This window comes from Cydia pomonella, chromosome 6 (assembly GCF_033807575.1).
Source record: "Cydia pomonella isolate Wapato2018A chromosome 6, ilCydPomo1, whole genome shotgun sequence".
Lineage (NCBI taxonomy): Eukaryota > Metazoa > Arthropoda > Insecta > Lepidoptera > Tortricidae > Cydia > Cydia pomonella.
This window is the reverse complement of record NC_084708.1, coordinates 25,656,147-25,680,290: the sequence shown is the minus strand read 5'-3', so window position 1 is coordinate 25,680,290 and position 24,144 is coordinate 25,656,147. Positions and strand designations below refer to the sequence as shown.

The 24,144-nt window shown below is 35.9% G+C and overlaps 1 protein-coding gene across 1 annotated transcript in view; it reads right to left on the bottom strand.

The window, feature by feature from the left end:
- The window catches only part of LOC133519363 (solute carrier family 12 member 4), a 296,551-nt gene extending 274,718 nt beyond the window's left edge, over window positions 1–21,833 (bottom strand). The window contains exons 1-2 of the mRNA XM_061853408.1: window positions 21,736–21,833; window positions 15,467–15,633 (exon numbers count right to left, since the gene is read on the bottom strand). Coding sequence (XP_061709392.1) covers window positions 15,467–15,527 — 61 coding nt within the window. The 5' untranslated portion in view covers window positions 15,528–15,633; window positions 21,736–21,833. The remainder of the gene's footprint in view (window positions 1–15,466; window positions 15,634–21,735) is intronic.
- Window positions 21,834–24,144: the final 2,311 nt, after the last annotated feature.

Genomic DNA, 24,144 nt, shown 5'->3' with positions numbered 1-24,144 from the left:
ATGTCCGAAATAAATGTTTTTTTAAACATTACTATTATCTTAAGACAAACTAAGTAATAAACTTAATTTTATTAATTTCGACAACCGGTCTGGTCTAGTGTATATTAACCCTGCTTATGAAGCCGATGTTCCCGGGTTCGAATCTCGGTAAGGGCATTTATTTGTGTGATGAACACGGATATTTCTTCCTGAGTCATGGGTGTTTTCTATGTATATAAGTATGTATTTACTATATACGTATGTATATTGTCGCCTAGTACCCATAGTACAAGCTTTGCTTACTTTGGGGCTAAGTCGATCTGTGTAAGATTGTACTCAAATTATTTATTATTTTAATTACTACGGCAACCTAAAATAGTGTAATACGTCGAAATAAATAAAGTAATTAAATGCGGTCCAACGATTATTCGTTCCGCAACTACTGCTGTTAAAAATTCGGTTGTTAACTTTGCGGTCGCGCTCGCAACTGCAATTTAGTGCCTGCTTGTTAAGGCGATAGCTTTTTGTGTGGTGTCGGGCATGAGTGTAAGCGGGTAGTGATGGCAGGATAGATAGAGGTATTTATTTATTTATTTAATCTTTATTGCACAAAAGAAAAACAATCTTATAGTACAAAAGGCGGACTTAATGCCACGAGGCATTCTCTACCAGGTATGAGTGGCCGCTTCCGCGTTTCGGCTGTGGAGGCTGTGGCGGGTCGCTTTCAATTGACTGTCATGAGGACGGTGTGTGTTGCTGGTGTAGGCCAGCTCTTCACTACCGATCGAGCGCTTCGTTTGAGCGGGCCAGATTTCGGGCGAACGGTAGCTTAGCCAGCGTGGCGGCGTGCTAGTGGTGGCAGGGTAAAATCAACTTCAATATAAGGCCGGCCCGCGTAGCCAACGTTCCAATCGTCAACGTTCCGTAGCAAATGAAACGCAACCGTCACTTTCGCACTAACATGGAAGCTACGCTACTGAGCGTAAACGATTGGCACGTTGGCTACGCGGCCTGAGCTGGACTATTAAGTTTGATATTTTAATTATTTATACCTATTATAATTTCGTCAAATATACCTATTATATTTCGTAGGATTTAACTAATTATTAAAGGCAGGAAGACAGAAAGTTTCACGTGTCATAAATTAAGCTTATTGAGATACAATAAAAATCGAAAGTAAAAACAAACCGTCAAGTTTTTTCCCTCCCCCAACTTTTATTATTTTTTTGTATCCCAAATTTCCTTATTTATGCAAAAACTAAAATCCCACCTTATATAAAAATCTTCTCCTACATAAATATAACTCATAATTTAGGTATTTGCCAATAAACATATTTTGTATTATAGTGATCTTTGAAAAGATAGAAATTCTTAATATCGCGTTTGATATAAGAAAGCAAAGCGAAAAAATCAATTTCCGTATATCTTCGATTTAGTCATTTAAAATGATATTTAAATTTAATTACGCTATTACCTAGAAGTCAGTCGCTTATGACTTAAAAGCAGCAGTTTCATGTACGCCAGTTGGTAGCTAGTTTCGTTCTTGCGCTTTGTGTTAGCAACTTTACGCGTTAGTGCCCGGGTCGCGTATCATTTGTAACGCGTCCTTATGCGACATGCGACAGCCATTCCAATTAGAGCGTAAATCATGTTGTATTCTGTGACGTACAGCTATATGCAAAAGTTAATGGCCTCTTTATGAATGAATTCCATTCCGTGGCGGTATCATGGTGCCATTTTTATCACTTATCACTATGCCCGTCACTTTCGCGCTTACATACTTGTTAGAACGTAACAGGCATGGTGACAAAGGATAAACAGCCGACCATCTAGCCCTACTGCAATACTTAATGCTGAAATACTTAAGCATTATTGTTGGTACAGTATGAATCCGAACGATGCCTTTACACTCACATTTTAGGAAAATTCATCATATTAATACTAGAAATAAATATAAGCTCGCAGTGCCCTTCACTCGCCTCCATAAAATTATACAAATCATTCATGGGTATTTGTGTTAGATTTTATAATAAACTTCCAAACCATATTACTGAATTATCAATTAATAAATTTAAGAATTATGGAACGCGTAAACTTAAACTTATTTCTAAATTATCATTATCATTTTCATTATGACACGACTACATGAATGATAAAACAAAGTGGGATTAATTGAGATTCTAAATTATTAATTATTAATTATATTTGATTAATGATGATGAAATGGATATTCCAATGTATGTACTATGACACTGGAAACTATCGACATCTTTACATGACCTTGATCTCGCTGTAAATGTTGTATTGACTTGTAAATTACATTTTGAATTTTAATATCAATTACATTGATCACAGATTGTAACCTAAAATACTGAAGCTCCGCTCGTATAACTGCGACGACCAACTTCAGACAACTTGTTACTTAGCATTCCGATGCAGAAAGTTCTCAAATAACGTCGACAGTCGAACATTAAGTACTGGAATATTCCAGAGTTTACATGAAGTATTGACGAGTTGAAGTCTTTTTTAGAGTTCCATACCAAAAAGGTACAAAAATCGGACTAGTAGTTTTTGAGAAAAATGGCAACATTGGTTTGCACAAACATCCTCTCACCCCAAACGCATATACCTACCGTCTCCGTTCCGTCGTGGGTAAAAATTAACCCTTAAGTATGTTAAATCTTATACCTTTAAACGAGCAATTCTTGTATATATATATATATATTTCCGGGATCTCGGAAACGGCTCTAACGATTTTGCTGAAATTTGGTATATGGGGGTTTTTGGGGGTAAACAATCGATCTATCTAGTCTTATGTTTGGGAAAACGCGTGTTTTCGAGTTTTCATGCGTTTTTCTTTCGACGCAGAATATGGTCGCTAATTTCGTGTTGCCGGCCACTGTCCGTCTGGTCCAGCGGGTTAAGACGCGGACTGCTAAACGAGTGTTACGGGTTCGAATCTCGCCCGGTGACTAACTTTTGTTTTTTTTTTTATATGTTCAAGTTTATATACATATGTTTTTTTTTAATTTTATTGTTTTAGACAAGTTTAATTTAGTAAAAAAATGTAGTTAAGATTATCACCTATACACCACCATATTACAATAAATAGTTATAACCGAGCAAAGCTCGGTCGCCCAGGTACTATATAATATTTTATAACAGCCAATGTGGATGCACCATAAGGGCGTACCATGGAGTTCCTCACGTACATCCTGGATTATTTAGCAATTATGACGGTCACCACACATGGGCGCTCTTTAATTGTAAAATAAACTACTTCGCTTATAGCGACATTGCAGTCCACTGCTTGTAATACCAGTCTGCCTTTTCGCCGAAGTATTATTGACCGAATTTCACTTGCCAACCACCTTTCCGCAGATGATTTACTTTGGCAACCAACATTCGGCAAACTTTCATTATGATAACGTATTACTTGGTAGAATTATTGTTATGTAGATTATTATTATTATGACATACAACATTTGGAATACATTTCTTTCGCCAAATCATTCATTTGGATAAAAAATTATAATACGATAACGTCTAGTCATTTGATAGGGACAAGATAGGTGCGACGACGAGCGAAGCGAGTAGGAGCGTGTTAGGTAAACAGCGATCTAACGGCGCCAAAACCGTCTTTTTTTCGCATCGAATGATGTAAGATTACAAAAATAAACTTTTTATGTTTCGTCTTGCAAGGTCATTCTGCTACCTAAAACATTGCGTTTTAAAAGTGTGTTTTTAAGTTTTTGTCGAAACATAAAGTTGCTAAATAATACTAATTATTATGTTGAGTTGATACTTAATCATTCGGTGAAATGAAATTATGCGAAAAATTGGTTAAGAAATGACATTCGGCAACGATTTAGAGAATCGTACTATTACTTACAATAGCTCACCATTATTAAAATTTAGTCATTTTTAATTTACGTGAGTAAAATCCATAATTTTTGAAAATGTACCCTGAATTGAGCTATTGCGCGCACATACGAAATTAGTATAGCAATGTCAATATTTGGAGACGGCATGGCGTCTAATAGATCATTCTAGTACTTAAATATACAGGTGATCAATCCAAAACGGTCAATATGGAGAAGTCAGAAACTATGAGAGATAGCCACATCTTTATTCTGTTCTTAGGAAACATGGCTTCGATTTTAAATTTAATAAAAATGACATTCAATCTTTTTTTCTTAAGATTCGTATTATCAACGATCACTTACTTCTCTGAAGATCTGACTTACTTACACTGAAGTAATTGTTTTTACTATGCAACCAAATGAATATTTTGTAAGTTGGCAGCAATGCACTTCGTTTAAAACTGTATTCGTTTTGATTTTGTTAGGTTTGTAGCCATTAATCGCAGTAACGTTATAGCGATTAAAAGCACAAGTGCTGTTATGAGGAATAGACAGTATAGACTTTTCTTGAAACCTTTTATGTATGTTCTTATATTCGTGTTAATGAATGCATAAATAACAGATAACAGTAGAGGAGTAGGAAAAGATGATTGTGAACTTGACCATACATAAATATGTACTAGATCGAAAAAACAAAATTATGCATAATTTTGCACTAAGCCATGTAATTTACCTTAAACAAGCGCGTAGTTTCAAATTTGCGAAATAAAAACATTTTTCGAGGGAAAGTGACAGTACCTTTGGGGGTTGGCGTTGCTGAAAGTATAATTCAAGTTTGAGGGCTCGCGTAAATCTTGCCGCCCTTAAATGTTGGGGGTCGTTTCGGACCCCTAATTACTTACGGCTCCTGTTGCTTGTTTTATACCTGAAAAAACAAGATTATGTTAAGAGTGTTTTATGGGACATGTTTATTACTGTCTAAAAATATATATTTTTAATAGAAATTTCCATGGCGATTTTGGGAATAATGGAACATTACAATTTCAGTTTTGTTGTTATTTTTGTGTAATAACTATTCTGTTGTTTATCTACATCTGAGGTTTTTTATTCCGTTTTCCTATTTTTTTATTTTTTTTTTACATATTTACCTACTATGTTGCGATAAAAACTGTACATATACACCATAAGGGAAACTTAAAAACTATTTTTTTTAATGAGTAAGTCCCTCAAATTTTTTTTTTTTTTTAAGAATAAGAATAAGAATCATTTATTGCCACATACAAGTACATAGGAGAATAAGGTTACATAATAGTTAAAAAAAGATACATTAATAATTTAAACAGATCAACCGGTATTGTATTTATTGTATTGGGCAAAGGGTTCCAGTCTCAGCGTGTGCCGGGCCGACATGCCCGGCGCTGGTTTTCAGACCGGTCCCAGACTAAGGACGGTCGGACATAATACATCGAAATATATAATACTAATACTTTTGTGCTCATGAAAGAAAAAGATTGAAAGAAAAAAACATGGTAAATTTTACAACAATAGACTTAACACTGATTAAACTTTCACGGTTTTACACATTATTAAGTCCCGTTTCTATGAGCTATCAATAAACTTAGTCACTCTTAGTAACAACACTTGTACTTCTTAGTGTATTGCATTACAAAGATGGGTAACTATTAACTATAATTAATATAAAAAAGTAACAGATTAGGATTGCTCGCGATTATGCTTGTGTGTCTCTGTAAGTGTGTGTGAGTATGTGTATGTGAGTGGGTTGTGAACGCTTATGAGAGTCATCTTTAAGAGGGAGGGAATGCCTCATCGCTCTGCTTGGCCAAGAGGTGAGCCTGTACTAACCTTTTGTATTTAAACAACGATATCGGCTCTCGGAGCGGTGGAGGCAGGTCATTCCATACTTTGGAAGCAGCAAATTTAAAACTCCCTCTAAAGAAAGCTGTTTTATGTTTGGGCGTGGCAAGTTTGGTGCAGCTTCTCAGCCACCTGGGGCGCGAGTCCTTGATCCATTTTAACTTTTCATACAGATAGTAGTTTGTAGATAGTAATTTGAAGTTAATCATTTATTTATTTATTTAAACTTTATTTTACAATAAAAATAAGTACAAATGGCGGACTTAATGCCTTAAGGCATTCTCTACCAGTCAACCATATGGCAAAACAGAAATTCTCGAATTCAGAAAACATGACAACAATTTTGAATAACTATTAACGATTTCGGACATAAACAACATTATTTACAACGTCAGCCATTGTAATACGACCTAATGGGTGTTATACAATGGCATTCATAAAAGCGGCAGTTCAAATTTAAAAATGTGATCACAAATTGATAAGTGTATCTCGCTTGCACCAATATACAATTATATAAGTCCAAGCGAGTTAGCACTACAAGTACTTCATAGTCGCCTCTGAGCGGTAAAAGACCCCCATGAGCTAAGGTGTCATAAAATGAATAACACGCATTTTAACTATATCCCAACTGGCTATTAAACTTAATAGTCTCTTTACTCGCACGTTGACATTAACTTTAACGGTAACTTTAATGTATGGAGGGCGCGCGTGAATATATCGCGCCAAGTTTAGTATTCATGGGGCGACGGAAGTTAGCCGGTTTAGCAAAAAGTTGTTCTTTGTGCATGAAATTCTACGTTTAATTCAATTCAATTCAATTCAATAATTTTAATTCAGAAAATAAATTCCATACATTAAAATACAATATAAATTAAGATAAAAATTAAAATTAAAATTAAATATGGTGATTATATTGGTGATTGGTGATATAATACAGGTGAAATTTTAACCACCGTTCCTACTCTGCGTAGTGAGTTTATAGGTCATACTGAACAACTTTTATTAAGGAGCTAATGCCGAAAACGCGAAAAAAAATCTGGCTGTGCCTTATAAATCGGCGGCATCACATCAGCCGTAATGTATAAAACAGCCAAATTGTTTTCGGGATTTCAGCATTGGACCCGTAAATAAAGTTTTTCAGTATGACCTATAAAGTTAGTATCGAATTTTTTGTACTTACAATTGATGACGACCAGTTTGGCCTAGTGGGTAGTGACCCCGCCTACGAAGCCGATGGTCCCGGGTTCAAATCCTGGTAAGGGCATTTATTCGTGTGATGAGCATGGATATTTGTTCCTGAGTCATGGGTGTTTTCTATGTATTTAAGTATTTATAAATATTTATATATTATATATATCGTTGTCTAAGTACCCTCAACACAAGCCTTATTGAGCTTACTGTGGGACTTGGTCAATTTGTGTAATAATGTCCTATAATATTTATTTATTATTTATTTATAATTGATATCCGATTCAAGAAATTGGTTACGATAAAATTGGTAATAACAACTAAACGATATTCATTTGGTGTATATTTACCAAAAATCTTCTATGAATTAATATCAAATGGGTAATTCCAAGAGACTGTAACGTAAATTACCAATTCTTTCGTGTGTTCTTACATTAATTAAGCAAATTTAAGTATCCAGATATCTACCTGTAGAGCTACGCCAGACATACAGACGTAAATTTGCTTAATTAATGTAAGAACACAAAAGAATAGGTAACTGACGTTACAGTCTCGTGGAATTACCCAAATTCAAATAAGGGAGAGGGAGGGATAGGGAGGGAAAGAGAGGGAGAAAGAGGTAGAGGGCGATATAGGGAGGGAGAGATGAGAGAAACATTAGAAACTTTGAAAGATAGGTAAGTGAAAGTGGCTCTGCGAACTGTAGACCTCGGGAACCCTAATTATCAAAAACTCATAACCTAACCTCATGGCTAAGTATCAAAAACTGAATCTACAAAAAAAAAAAAAAAAAACAATTAGACTGCTCGCAAATTTCAAGAGAATCGATTGAGAAATGCGACTTGTAGAGGACAGACACATTTTTGCCAGGCTTGGGAAGAACGGAGAAGCATCGCTATCGATTCACATTACCCGCTCAATCAATAACTATCATTTTCGGACCGAAATCGTCAAGTTGTCGAAATAGTCGATACTAGCAACGACCCATCGCTATGTATACTGTTTGTGTTGCCCGCACAGTATTCGGCCGACAACCGACAACTGTAAGTCCCAAGATCGCTAAGTAGGTAAACTTGTTGAGCGCGATTAAAACAACTTCCAGCGAAACTGTTTGCCTCGACTCGGGGGTACAATTTCGTAGTATATTGAGTGAAATAACTTTGAATAATATCGCAAGGCTGATACCCCCATGCGCATAACAGCCATCACAGTCTTCGAGCAACACCGGCTTCTGACACGTCGCAACAAATCACTCACTACATACAAAATCCAATCTGTAATGACGACACAAATACATAGAAAATAACAAACGTCAAACACAAATCTTGCACACCTCGATCTCTTTTTGTGTACGGACGAATCACAACATGCACCGTCATAGGTACCGTTGTACCTATGCTTCGGCAGAGGGGAAATAGTATGAATGCCGCCATTTTCTGCGGGGGAAACGTGCACACAGTCACACTTCTCACTCACTACATACAAAATCCAATCTGTAATGACGACACAAATACATAGAAAATGACAAACGTCAAAGACAAATCTTGCACACCTCGATCTCTTTTTGTGTACGGACGAGACAACATGCACCGCCATAGGTACAGTTGTACCTATGCTTCGGCAGAGGGGAAATAGTATGAATGCCGTTGCCCTTCCCGGTGTTGCTCGAACGTCACAGTCATTGAATATTTCAATTGTTAATCGTAATTTGTATACAGTAAATTCCTAACTTTAATTGGTTTTTAATTCTACGAATGCTCCCACTGTGGAATGAAGTCCCTGGCCCAAGTTTTCTCGAAAGATTACAGTGTGGGGTTCTTGAAAAGAAGAGTGTCTATTACTTATTGTAACATCAACGTGATTGAAAACAATGACCGTTAACGGCCTCCTAGTCTAGTTGGCAGTAACCTCTTACGAAGCAGGATCTCCTGGGTTCGAATCCTGGTAAGGCCATTTATTTGTGTTTATCCCAAATATTTGTTCCTGATTTATAGACGCATTTGTATATAGGTAGCGTGGGCAGAGCGAACACAGTGTTCAGAAACATCTGAACATAATGCTGGAGTCAAACTCACAAGCTGTACTACGTATACATCGCGTATCCAATGAACTTCCAGGCCAATTCGAGTTTTACTTATTTGAATGTTCGAATGTATCATATTGGAATGAAATCGAATAACTAAAACTCGAACTGACCTGTTTTAATTGGAACTGAAAACAAGGTATCATGTAAAATATGTAGGGTATGTAATAATCGGTATAAAAATAAATAATATATTTTCTTTCGATATAAAAACAACATTTGATATAATTTCAAAGGGTATAATCAATCACTCATTGTATACAATATACATTTGATATCATATTAAAATGTCCATTATTATTTTATTAATTATCTTTATATGGTATAATGCTCCTTTGGTATATCAGTTTTATTATATAAGTATTAATCGGTATAATATAAGTAGGTATTTTTATCATCACATATATTATGGAATTTTAACGTCTGACACTTTTTACACAGCAAACACGTTAGTACTAACAAGTGAGACAATATGCATCTCTTACTGAAGGCTTACGGCGCCCCCTAAGACAGAATGAGACAGAAGTAAGTGACACAATGTTTTTAAATCCTATATACCCTACTACTCTGGATTATATGTACCTTGAATACTGATGGCTTTTTTCGAATATGGTTATACCAATTCTATTTTAGATGAAATAAGGTCGGTATAGGAAATATGCATTAAACTCCAAGAATGTTATGTTAAATGTTATTAGATCAATTAACATTTATATAAAACGATAATAATATCATTTAGAAATATATTAAGTACCGGGAACCCGCTCGGAGGGTTCTCTGTTCGTAGTCGCTTTCCTCTACAAAGCGGGAAAACGCTGGGATCGGCTACGAGCGTAGCGCTACGAAAACGTTGGTAACGAATGAGTTAAGTGTTGTTATGTCATTTAATAATTATATCAAATGAACGTTATTTCAACTGATATTATAACAACAATATTTATAGCCATCGATACGCACCCGAGGACTCTAGAGCTTAAACACGCTATGTACATCAGCGGATTTCACAGGAAAACAGGCAAAAATACACTAAGTAATTAACCCGCATGTCATATCAATGTGGTTCAGTGAAGGGGACGGACTGAAAATCAGCGCTGCGCAATCAATTTGTAATAAAATGGCTGACGCAGCGTACGCTGAGTCCGTTCCTTTTGCCGCGCATGACTATTATTATTATTTTTAAGTGGAACATTGTATTTTGTGTGGCAATAAATGGTTTCTTATTCTTATTCTTATTCTTATTATTCTAAGTAATTTATTCAATCAACTTCCCCTCCCTACCTAATAAAACGCGACCCATTGCCCCGGTTAGTTTTAGCCACCAGACATTATCGTGTTTTGCCGAAGCTGGCTGTTTGACTCGCCTTACGGATTTACGTATCAAACAAGTCGGTATTGAGCGGCCCGTTATAGAGGACTATGCCCTTAAATGGTCGCTGTAATTGAATAAGATAGATCAATTTGTTTAAATTTGGGACAATATTTTGCCAAGTCCTTTGCAAATAACTACAATGTACTATATCTCCAGGTAAGCGAATGGTTTCACGTTAATACTATAACCAGTACAGTGTTTCTCATCAATTCATAATAATAGCGTGTATATTTAGAGACTAAGATATAAATTAAAACGAAAGTGGAGGGTTCACGCAAAATCGGCTTTTCATACAAAAGTTGTCCTCATTTTCCTCTGTGGTTATTCATTATTGAAAATATTTTGACACAATTTGTTGTATATCAACCACAGCTAAATTACTCTTATAATAAATAAAATCAAACATAGAGGGTACGTTTGATTTTATTAATTATAAGAGTAACGAGCATTTAAAATTTGTATAAAATCTGTTTTTCACTCCAAATTTTTACAAAAATCAAAAAAGTCAAGGGCCTATGCCCTTACGATTAATATACATCAAAATATGTAAAATATTTTCCAGAGAGGAAAATTGGGACTACGTTTGTATGGACAAGCAGCCGTTCCTTTTCCTCTTAACTTCTACCCGTAAAAATGAAAACTAGCCGAGACAATTTACATTTGTTCAAATGAAGATTCAAAATACCTACAATGGAATGGGAGGTGTATTTGGAGGCCTCTGCGCGTCTAAGGATAAAGTTTTTATGATTTTCTTGTTAAAATCCTTCAGGCTCCTTTAGAGCCCGTCGTATTGTGTTTGAGACACTTGAAATAAACGTGTACGTAATATCGGGCGCTTTTAGTACAATACTTCGAAGAGCACTTATCTATAAAGGGAACAAACATGTCGAGTGTTTTGCGCATCGCGTCACGTTACTCGTGTATTTAGAACAATGGCTGTCAGTACTATCCCACCTTTGGAGAGTTGGGCCACCTAGAGAGAATAGATGAAGATCGAAACGTAAAAAGAGCGTACCTGGGTCGCCTAGCAGGAAATACCTACACCTATCGGACGTCCTAGGTATCGCTGGAGCGACATGGTGGACACAATATACGACCTTTGGAGAGTTGGGCCAATATGAGAGAATGAATGAAGATCGAAACGTGAAAAGAGCGTACCTGGGTCGCCTAGCCGGAAATAGCTACACCTATCGGACGCCCCTGGTATCACTGGAGCGACATGGTGGACACAATATACGACCTTTGGAGAGTTGGGCCACCTTGAGAGAATGGATGAAGATCGAAACATAAAAAGAGCGTACCTGGGTCGCCTAGCAGGAAATACCTACACGTATCGGACGCCCCAGGTATCGCTGGAGCGACACGGTGGACACAATATCCGACCTTTGGAGAGTTGGGCCACCTTGAGAGAAAGGATGAAGATCAAAACATAAAAAGAGCGTACCTGGGTCGCCTAGCCGGAAATAGCTACACCTATCGGATGCCCCAGGTATCGCTGGAGCGACATGGTGGACACAATATACGACCTTTGGAGAGTTGGGCCACCTTGAGAGAATGGATGAAGATCGAAACATAAAAAGAGCGTACCTGGGTCGCCTAGCAAGAAATACTTACACATCTATCGGACACCTTACGTATCGCTAGAGTGACATGGTGGAGGCGGATCTGCGCGAACTCCGAGTCAACAATTGGCGAGTACTCGCACAAAACCGAGAAAAGTGGCGCTGTCTTGTGTCGGAGGCCAAGTCTCATTTAGGGCCGCTGAGCCAACGGAGTAAGTAAGAATTAAGAGTCGGCTCCTCTTTTTTTTGTAGAAAATAGTTGTAGTTAGAAGGTTTTCTAGAGTAAATATCTTTTTGCTGACCCGAAAACTCTTTCATGAAATAAGGTGCTAGCGAAGCTATTAAATTTAAAACGCGGCCATGATTCCAAGCTGCGAGCTATGAGCCGCGCCCATACGTCAGTGTCAGAGGTTTGCGGTAAGACTCTCGGGGCTCGGAGTTACGGATATGTTCAGCTTATGGCAGTATTCGCTTTTCTAGAAAATGGCTCACAAGTCAGAAATGAAGGATTTCAAATTAATTATATTTCTAAATATAGCTATTTAGAAATGTCACGACATGGACTCACCTAGGAGAGGAGAAAGAGTAGATGGCATGACCCCTAGCTATTAGTGACATCTCTGTAACTTCCGTGACGCCGTTTCTCGTATTATTGACTGAGCGTTAGCGAAGGTCTCCATTTCAGCTTCTTCAAAAATGCCTCTACAGGTCGTATTTATTAAACGATTCCTGTGAAATTTTGTAAGCAGGTTCGGTAGTTAATTTTTTTTTTCTGGCATTTCCTTTTTTGGAGAATGTTGAAAATAGTGGAAATTGGCATAAAGGTCTTAAGTTACTTGACTTTTGACTTAAGGACTAAGAAACTTTTATATTTTTTGTAGTATTTTTAGTAATGCAAGAAAAAACCCCTCTTGTCTTGTTCCCTTAGACAACTCATTTTCATTGGTTGTGTGAGATGATTTTTAAAGAAGGGATATTTCAACGGACCTGCAAACTCTTCTACAAAATAAAAGGTGCTAGCGTCGCTATTACATTTAAAACGTGGCCATGATTCCAAGCTGCGAGCTATGAGCGGCGCTCGTATGTCAATGTCAGAGCTTCGCTGCAAAACGCTCGGAATTACGGATTCGTTCAGCTTACAGCAGTATTTGCTTTTCTAGAAAATTACAAAATTTAGGGTTTTAGTTTTACGATTTTAGGATTACGAGTGGTTGAAAGATAGTTTATAGCTGACAGTTTGTTGACTTGTGAAAGCGTCTTTAAGATCTATCAGTAAAAGACATTTTAGAATTACAAATTTAGTTAATTTTTATTTTATTATTATTTCTTTAAAATGTATGTTTCATTAAACAGCTTAACATGATAAGCCTAATTCCAAACTAGTAACCCCGCTTACATAATGATTAAAATATTATGTTTAAAATGCTCGACAGAAAATCAAATCTGGTGTATAGGTAAAAAACTTAAGTAAGTCACCTGTTGTATGTAGTTGTGACGTGTTCGAATAGACATTTGTTTTGTTTGTGTGTGTCTTTTAAACATGTATTGTCTATTCGAACACGTCACAACTACATACAACAGGTGACTTACTTAAGTTTTTTACCTATAACACACGTAAATCTGGGCTTGTTAAATATAACAGATTAACTCACATTCACGTTTTATGTTCGAATTATTGACCAAAAAAAGTGGATGAAAATACAATGATATGTTGACATCGAGCTGACCTTATGATGGAGACAGAGGTGGCCATGGGAACTATGTGATAAAACAACGCAAACTAATTGTAAGCGATGAAATTTTGAAACATAATAAATATAAGAGCCTCGGTAGAGAGTACCATTTTGTACCATTTGGCGTTGAAACTCTAGGTCCATGGGGTCCCAGCGTGCAGAAGTTTTTTGGAGAAATCGCGAAACGTCTGGTTGACGTAAGTGGTGACCGAAGAGCGGCTTCCTCGCACAACGTATCAGTATTGCGATACAACGAGGAAATGCCGCCAGCATCCTTGGTACAATGCCTCAAGGGCCTATTTTAGATATAAGCTAGTTATAGTAATCATCTGTATATATCCATTATGTATATTTTTATTGTAAATAAATAAAAAAAAATCTCATTGTGTTTGGAGTTTTTAGAATTGCCTCGAATGAGTATTAGTTGCCTGTTGAAAAAAAAGTACCGTCAGCGATAAAAACTTGTACCAAAACTTAAATTGTTTACAATAAAATTTAGTATAAAACTTAACGAAATGGCATTCACAAATTGTAAGCAACTTAATTGGCTTCTTATCCGTGAGCATAGAATTTTGAGACTGTTAAGTACACTGTTACTCTTTTCTTTTTGATCCAAATACACCCGAATATCTAAGATCCAAATTTAAATTTGCTACTGCTCGCCTTGGTGGTGTTCTTCGTACTTCCCGTAGCATTAAGCTTTACATTCCCCCTCATCGCACCGGTTTCCTGACCACTGACCAAATCCTATACTGTTCAGACGATACGCCTGTGGAAGGACCTTCCACTCTTCTTCCTCGCGTTGTCCCGGCATTTGCCACGGCTCATGGGAGCCTGGGGTCCGCTTGACAACTAATCCTAAGATTTGGCGTAGGCACTAGTTTTTACGAAAGCGACTGCCATCAGACCTTCCAACCCAGAGGATAAACTAGGCCTTGTTGAGATTAGTCCGGTTTCCTCACGATGTTTTCCTTCACCGAAAAGCGACTGGTAAATATCAAATGATATTTCGTACATAAGTTCCGAAAAACTCATTGGTACGAGCCGGGGTTTGAACCCGCGACCTCCGGATTGCAAGTCGCACGCTCTTACCGCTAGGCCACCAGCGCTTTTTTTGGTGGAAGGACCTTCCACTCAATATCAGAAAAGCTCAAAGTAAATTCACTTTCAAGCGCATGTTGCACAAGCATCTCTCTGACAGATGTAAGTAATGTTTCACAATAGGTACATGTATAATGTATATATTTATGTAAATAGCTAGGGAGAGGGGGTGTGATGCCCGCGTGGGTTCTTTCCTGGCGCAAAGGCTATCCATCGCAATTCAACGCGGCAACGCAGCGAGTGTGATGGGCACCTTTGCGCCGGGAACAACTCGCGGGGGCCTCTTTGAGTAGTTTGTTAGTTTTAGTTTAGCTTAAGCTTAATTTGTACTGTATGACATCATTATCTATTGACGTAATATTTAGAGTGTATTTGAATTAAATTGTAAATTCTATGAAGATATTATTGCAACATAAATTATATAAATAAAATTATACAAAGTATATGTATAAGTTTATGATTTCATTATACTATATTAATTAGTGTTTAATTTGTAAATAGTAGAGAGTGATATCGGTTAATTATTCTTAAGTACAAAGCCTGCACCTAACAAACATCTCTTTTTGACCCAGTGGTTGACTGGTAGACAATGCCTTAAGCCATTAAGTACACCATTTGTACTTAATATTTACGTGCAATAAAGAATAAATAAATAAATAAATGACTTCGATTTAATAAATAGATAGTGGTAATAGTCACGTAAATTAAATTACCTTGAGATATCGTGCTGTATCCATCCGGAGTCATCAACGGGGTCTCCCCTCCACTATACATCGTGACTACCTTTACCACTTCCACTCAAAACAAATTATCATCACTTCACTAATATCACTTATTCACCAATTTTCATGAAAGCACTCAAATATTGATGAAATTTAACCTAAAACAATACGCGTTATAACAACTGACATTTTCTAGCTACAGAAGCCAAATGGGGTTATGCTTCTTTCCGATGATTAAAATTTTGAACTATTTCACTCTTTTCATTTTGAAAAATAAATATTTAATAACGTTCATTTGGGTTTGATTTTGTTTGATGATTTACGGAGTATTCTCCTCGCGTTTGTGTGGTCAAAATTTTTGTTTCACTCGGTTGCAAAAATTGTTTAACTCTCGTGCCTTGAAACCTTGCAACGCTCAAGATTCCACTTTACTCGCTACTCGCTACGCTCGTTCTTCAATTTTGGAATCTTTCGCTTGCTTGTGTATCAATATTAGCACGAGCGGTTGAACAACAACTTTGCTCCATTGTAAAACAAATAACTATTATTTTACACTTTGCTTTGCAACTGCACCGATGATAACGGTATAATATTAAGTAAAACAGTTTAATTAAATAATAATGGGCTAAAAAGAAAACGACTTTATCGAAGAATTCACAGTGAAGACTAACTGACCAATAAAGTGTAGGTACTGTGACTATTCCTTAATTAAGATAGCAAAGGTTACTAAAACAAAGGTGATTGTTGAGACACTAAGATACAATGATTAAAAGGAACTCATTATTTTCATTATATAACTACACGTGCGTCATATAATAGCATAATAAAACCATTCATACAGTTTTATATAGACGAAGGCATTACAAATACTTTCATATTTAAAAAAAAATCTCCATAAATTCAATTTTATAAATTTGTAAATAATTCCGACGTGTTTTACAGTCATCAAAGGTTAAGTGGGATAACCAAAATATGCCTTGGTCAAATGGGTAAATTACTTGGAAAAATATATCTATATTTTTCCAAGTAATTTGCTTAGTTTCTGTTATCATATAGCGTACAGACATAAAGACTTTCTGTAAAATTATGTTTTATTTAGTTATAGCGATAAGACCGGCTGTTGTCTGCCTCTACCAATTGTTTTTCTTTAAGTTGTTTATTTTACTGAGATGTGCCAAAGAGTATTCTATCTATCTATACACTAGAAACGGTCACAATATTTCTGCAGATAACTGTACCCACTCCGACATACTAAACACCAACATGGTCAATTTACATTGGCATGCAAATGCTAAACTTGTGCACTGGACAGTAGTTGATCAAACAATCGTGCATGCACAGGGCAGGCGTGCCGTTGTCTAGCAAATACGATTACTACGTGAGCTAGGCACATGGACGCTAGGGGAATGACCTAGAATACAACATTGTAATGTTAATCGGTAAAATGGAAAAAAAGCAAACAAATATGGCACCAATAATTAAACAGATATTTTAACTAAAAGTTTATGTAAATAGAAGATATTAGAATATACTTTACTTATTGGATCATATTGTTTGTTCTTTAAAAGTGAAAGATTATTGAGTAATAAATAAATTATTGTAATGAACTTTTTGTGATTTATTTTATATTTTAAATGTGTCGAAAGATTTTAAATAACTAGCTAATTAAACCTATTTAAGGCGCCGTGGGTTCAGGTTCTTGTCTCACGCCCAGTGAACGTAAGCGTGAGCGAAAAAAGTCATCGATGATTCGATCAAAACCCCATTTTAGAAACAAATTTTTATATTTTTAGCTTTTGTGAAAAATATATAAATTGTAAGGTGCCTTTTGACCTTTACTCCCGGCCAAAAGTATAGAAACAAGCTTATATTTTAATAGACAAGTGTGATTTTTTAAGCGATGTAATATATACTACTCATTAGAAACAAAATGGTAAATATAATAGTAGAACATTTAAAAAGTTACTCAAATTACTCAAGTTGTGGCTATGATATTTGCCAGTTTAACATTTTTCAAATCAATTGAAAGGGTATAATTATGTAACTTTTTCCTAAGTTTTTTTATGTTTTTGACAATATTTTAGAATTTTTTGATATTTAGCGAGTATTTTTAACCTTTTGTGGTTGCTTAATGTAAATTTTAGGTTACAATTATAAAACAAAGACAGAAACATGAGATATTAAAGAAAACCTTGTTTCCATACTTTTGGCCTTGGGTGTATGTTCGTGTTTTTTTTCTATGGAGCGAAGGTCAAGAAATCAGGTTTTGAATCAATAAAATCCCAGAGAAAGGCCTCAAGATTCCTATTTTTTTTTTGGCAAACATATTGTGATATAAATAAGCGCTACGATTTTTAAAAAATTCTTCTTGCTGAACCTACTACGCCTTAAATACAGGGTGCCCGTGAGCATTGCGAGATTTTAACGGTGCATTCCTGATGGCAACAGAAGCAAAAAATGTTATATGACTTTTTGTGAAATTGGACAAATTTTTTTTTTTTGTTTTAGATTTTTCCTTTTTTTGAAAACTCCTGTACTTAAAATGTAATTTTTATTGATAGACACATAACCTAAAATTAACTAAAAAGTCTTTTTTTTATTTGGGGGTAGCCTCTCGAATACATTTTTTTAATTTTTCGATATCAATCAATAGATATGTCCAGACTAGACCTCAAAGTGGCAATACCGCAGTCAAAAATGTGTTTTGTACCGACTTATGGAGAAAGAATGATTTCGAAAAACATTTAATTATCTCTGAAACTAGGCCTAATCCAGAAAATTTTATAAGACATTTTAGTTTCTAAATATTACCAGGAATGCTTAGTTAAAATGTCTCGCAATGCTCACGGGCACCTTGTATAAAAGTTATCAAGAAAAAAATATGTATTTGTATTTGTCAAATTACCTATTATGTATAAATCAAGCTCACAAAGTCCACTCAGGTTGTACTAGGTCAGGTTAGGTCGACTGAACTACGAATACCTATCTTTGAACTTGTAAGTCTAGACTGACATCACCATCGATCGTTCATTTGAAGGCTCCAGTCTGTTTTATTACGAGTATAATATTTGTTTACCGACGGAGCGAAATTTCTGAGGTTTTATTACATCTAAATATCTTAACGCTTATAGTCCATTTGTTCTAAATTACTAAACAACTTAGTCCTAAAATGCTTAAACGTTAAATTGTTTCCTGCTTAAGATGGCCGAATGTGAGGATGACTTTAAATGATCTGTTGGAATTAAATAGGTACGATAATGTAGGGTCACAGCAAATTTGAGTTTTAGTTATTATGACATCATATTGGCATGTAAAATTTCATGTTTAGGTGATTGAGAACGTAGTGTTGTAACAAAAAAAATGGCATTATAAGATTCGGGCATTTTGTTATCTAGGAATTTTAGTAAATGCGTATAACGAAATTAAGGTACTCGTACAAATGGTACAATGAAATCAAAGCGCGAAATTTACTCCTTTATTACACTTTTTTGAAACTTGTATGAAATCCTCAGTTGTTTTTTATCAGGCAAACATTTTATTAGCCTATGGACGACTCCAGAGTTATCACATACTCATTACTCCCTCTAAAATCGTGTAATCGGCTAGGTAGAAAGTTTTGATTGATCAAATGTCTATAAATGACCTATATCAATACAAAAGTCTCAAATGACAGTCAAAGTCTGATAATCGTACTCCACGCGCGAAACGCCCCTTACTGAACGGTACTTTATTGTGACGTCACGATCAAGTTCAAGCTTCTTTGAAGTAGGTATGGAAAACAAGAAAATTGGGTCTTTTACAGTGAAATATTGCATTTATGTAGTTTTTTGTTATGATACATTGGTACATTTTTTTTCTTTTTCGAAGTTAAAAAAGATACTAAAATTTAAATCTTTTGACCTTCAACACAAGCCTTATTGAGCTTACTGTGGGACTTAGTCGATTTGTGTAATAATGTCCTATAATTTTTATTTATTTATTTATTTATGAGGGCTTGTATTTTTTATTTTATCCATACTTTATTTTTGTTTCCAATTTATTGAGATAAATCAGTTTCTATTTATCCTTCTGACAACTGGGTACCAAATTTTGCTAGTTTAAATTGAACTCTGTCAAATTGACAAAAAGTCAAAACTTGTAGGAAACTGGTTGTCAGAAAGCTATTTAACTAGATTTTATTATAACTTATAAAATACAACATGCGTCTTCAACTCTACTGTAAGCCTGCTACTCTTTTGATAAACATAGTAGGTTCAGCATCAATAGTAGTGGATGTAACAACGCGCCAAAAGTATCTGATATCCCGGATAACTTTTCCAAATATTGAAAAATCTCTAAAATTTACGTTCAGAAGTATATCTTTTAACGTCTTAATTGTTCTACATATAGACCCACCACATTTTGTTAAGCTGTTACAGAATGGTAGAAACCTTTGAAACCTTGTTTGATCAGCTACTTTTGATGTTGACTGTACGTCACAAGTCTACAAAAATTTAATCTTATTTTTTTTTGGCGTGGTAGAGTATCCCACTGCCTCTCCCCTTGATTTCTACGATGCCCGATTTGGTGTTTCCTCCGGCCAGTTGGTCAGGAAGCTGGTCAGGTCATCCCTCCATCTCCGCCTGGGCCTGCTCCGTCTACGTCCCTCTGCCGACATCCACTTGTTGGCTATGCTAGCCCACCTTTCCGGATGCATGCGGTAGAATACAGAGGGGCCTACCTCGAAAACCGAGATTCGCAAATTGCGGGGATCTTTCTCTTTTACTGTCAGAGAAAATGCCCGCAATAGATGAACTTCGATTTTCGCGATAGCCCAGATGTCAACGAGTATGCGCTTCAGTGACAATGTAAGGTTACCCTTTATTAACTCTTTCATGGACAGTATCTTTATTTCTTTGTCTTGCCTCTTACTGAATATAGGGGTTACTGGGAGATATAATACAACAACGCATAGCGGTCCCTATGGCCTATACTGAAAGAGACTAGCTGGCCCATGTAGATGTACTCGTCAACATAGTGTGTAATCTAATTTTTTAATTTTATTTTATGATGATTTAATTAATGAATTTTAAAGAAACAAGTATGTAGGTACATATAACGTTATTTTAAGCCCATCAGCACACATAAACAAATGTAAATCAACATTAGCAGGTATTATAAACCAAGGAAATATTAATTTAACATTATAATGAATCATTTCAGTATTCATCGGAATGAATTATGCTATATTCAAATACAAATAAATCGGGAGGAAGCGTTACCTCGGATGAGAAAATTATGAATGAAACGAAATATTCGTTTTCATTTTATACCGATGTGGGTTACATGATTAAATGTAGAATTTAACAAATGAATAATTATGATCGTTCTGTTAGATTTGCAATTTATTTAAAAACTCAGATTCCTAAATTAGAAATATATTGTCTAAGTTCTAACTTTATAGACTATACAACGTGTGATGTGAAAAATGATAACATACTACGGAAAACAAAGTAAGGGTCTCTAGTGACAGAGGTTACATTTGAAACAATAATGTTTCCAGACGCCAAAGCAGTTGCGTAAGCTGAAAACGTAACATAAGCTATAGTTAGAGTTTTTTTTTTGTAATACCACGACGGTGGCAAACAAGCATACGGCCCGCCTGATGGAAAGCAGTCACCGTAGCCTATGGACGCCTGCAATACCAGAGGTATTACATGCGCGTTGCCGACCCTTTAAAAACCAATTTATGGCAGAGTTAATAATTCGTAGACACGAGCCAAATGAAATCTTAAGGTAATGTCAAATGATATTTAGTTGCTGGTTCCCACTTTATCATCTATACAGGGTGGCCCGATTTACGTTGGAAATGATTTTTCAGAAATATTTTTACAAGTTTTTTACGAAACGTCATTCAGAATTAAATTAAAACCATTTTATTAAAACGAAACGTATTGTCATCAAAATATTATTTTTTAAATTTCATACAAAACACAAATGTTAAAAAAAAATATCAATAATATGCGGCATTGGAAAAATTGTCAACGTATTTATGTCCCACTATGAAAATAAGATTATTTTTAAGTTTAACTTAACTTATTTAAGCTTAATTAAATTTGGTATTTTTCTATTAAATTGAGAACCTTAACAATCTGTCACTTATTAAACTTAACTTATTTAAGCGTAATTGAATTTGGTATTTTTCTATTAATTTGAGAACCTTAACAATCTGTCACTTAAATTGGAATTTTGAACTCGAAAAATTTGAACTTTAAACTAACAAAATTGCACAATTCACTGAAACATGTCGGAATATGAGCACGGGTCGCGTGGTAGCCGCGGTGGTGGTGTACCGACTGCCACCCCCGTGGTGGTACTACCGCGCGTGGCCCCGGCATTCAGCGAAGCCATGGCAAGGTCGGGGGTTACTTCGATTAGCGATTACTCGATTTTGTTTTTTATTTTGACTGATACAAGACTTCATAGGCTTTAATATTCTTCCTTTGACTAGTTCAAAATAGATACGAAGTGTTTATTCAACCATTAGCCATATTTAGAGCTTTTTTGGAACTTCCAGGTTTGTATTGGTCTCATAGTAACAGTTGCTCAGTATATCTTATATATTCACCTCGCAAAATATGGTTGAAAAACACCCTGTGTAAAGTTTCGATCTTCTTCAAAATAAAAATCAAGTCATGAACCAATTATAAAGTGCACACGTTCTCTAGGGTACGTACCTATTTATACTTCTAAAAGAAGCTTAAAGCCACAATCAAAGAGCAATCATGAACGATTTGGGTGTTTTCGTGCATCTTTGATAATTCTTAAAAATTCACGTGACCGTGATGTAGAGGAGTGCGCAATTAAAAACTATTTCATCAGAAAAAAAATCAACTTGAGTTATTAAGCAGTTGCTTACGACGACTCGCAAAACATGAAGTTCGCGAAACCCTCGTCCCGAGAAGCCCGTTGAGAGTCGTTCGGGCGTGACAAGATGTGATTCCTGCTCATTGTTGCAGACGTTTGTTGAGAAATAAATCAGTTTTATTGTACATTCGAACAGCGAGATGTTTCTTTACTTGTAGTTTATAAAGTCCTTTGAAAGAAAACGTGAAAACGCATATCTTGTTGACATAGTAAAACAATAAACCAATTTAAAGCGCACAGCCCTCTTTACAGTACCAAGACTTCTAAAATAATCTTACTTATAGACACAATAAATGCAAAAGTACTTTTTTTTCTCCTCGTCGTAATTGCGTACTTTTCATGTATGGGGTCCTACTCAACTATGAAGTCCATTTGGATACGCTGCAGTCAACTAAAAAAAATACCAATCACGTGCCGCCGCGCCCCCACAGGAAAGACTAAACGGGCGGGGGGAAAGAGTCGCGCGTTTGTATCTACAAAATTATCTACTGAGATACTTATAGTCAAGCTTTTCAATCTCGTACCTTACTTAGGCAACTCGGCAAGAGTCGTTGCCTAAACACGGTACTCGACTGAAAAGCTCTCTATTATATGGCGATTATATAATAGTACATTACGATACAAGTGCGAAAAATAGGAAATTCGAAACGAGTGGCGATAAATTAAAACACTCCCTTCGGTCGTACGAGTTGCGAATTACCTATTCGCACATGTATCAATTCAATTCAATTCAATTCAATACTTTATTTCCAAGAATATGGTACATACACTGTTGGTTAGTAGAATGTATTAGATCAGCATATTCTGCCGGCATGCATCGGCGTAGAAATATTAACATGAGGAGTTAAATTAAACATTAAAATTCAAAGTCAGTATAAGATTAGCAAAATTAATTAACAATTCATTATAAATATCAATTTAAAAATTCATCAACAGAGTAATAACATTTACCAAGCAACCACTGAAACATTTTTTTTTCAAATTGACATACCGGTAGAGTTTTGAGGTCATCTGGGACTCTATTAAATATTTTAACAGCCATATTGCAAGCATTTGACTTGGAGACTTTTAGCTTTTGCGCAGGTTGATAAAGCTGAAGTGGCTTCCTGCTGGGCCTTTGCTTATTTATAACTTCATCATGAAGTGGGAAAAGCTGAGGGTGTTTTTTAACAAATTTGGTGATTTCTAAAATGTATTGACAAGGCAATGGTAAAATTTTGAGTTCTTGAAATATTGGTTTACAGTGGGCGAGATATTCACTTCCGTTTACCGCCCTGATACAAGCTTTTTGGGTCACAAATGCTCTTTGGATATCAGTACTATTACCCCAAATGATAAGTCCGTAACGCAAAATTGAGGCGACATAACCATGATAGGCTGACATTGCAGCTTCTCTTGATGCTATAGATCTAAGCCGTCGCAAGGCAAAAACAAATCTATCCAATCTGGAACATACATTTTCAACGTGATATCGTACAACGTTTTACAGTACATATGGCCCTTTAAATGTTCGACACAGTAACGTAATATGCTACTTCTCGCACTAGTGCTATAAAGTAGCCCCATATGTACTGTAAATACTATTTTGGGTGTGTTCGTGCGTATTTCATGTCAGCGTGATTTGACGGAGCACGCCATTCAAAAAATTGTTTATCTCTAAGCAGTAGGTTGGGACCCGGGTACGTCCTTAAACTACGTCCAAAAGAGAGGTATGGGCATTGTGAATGTCATCTCGCTTTGTGTGGTAGGGCACAGCCAGTGGA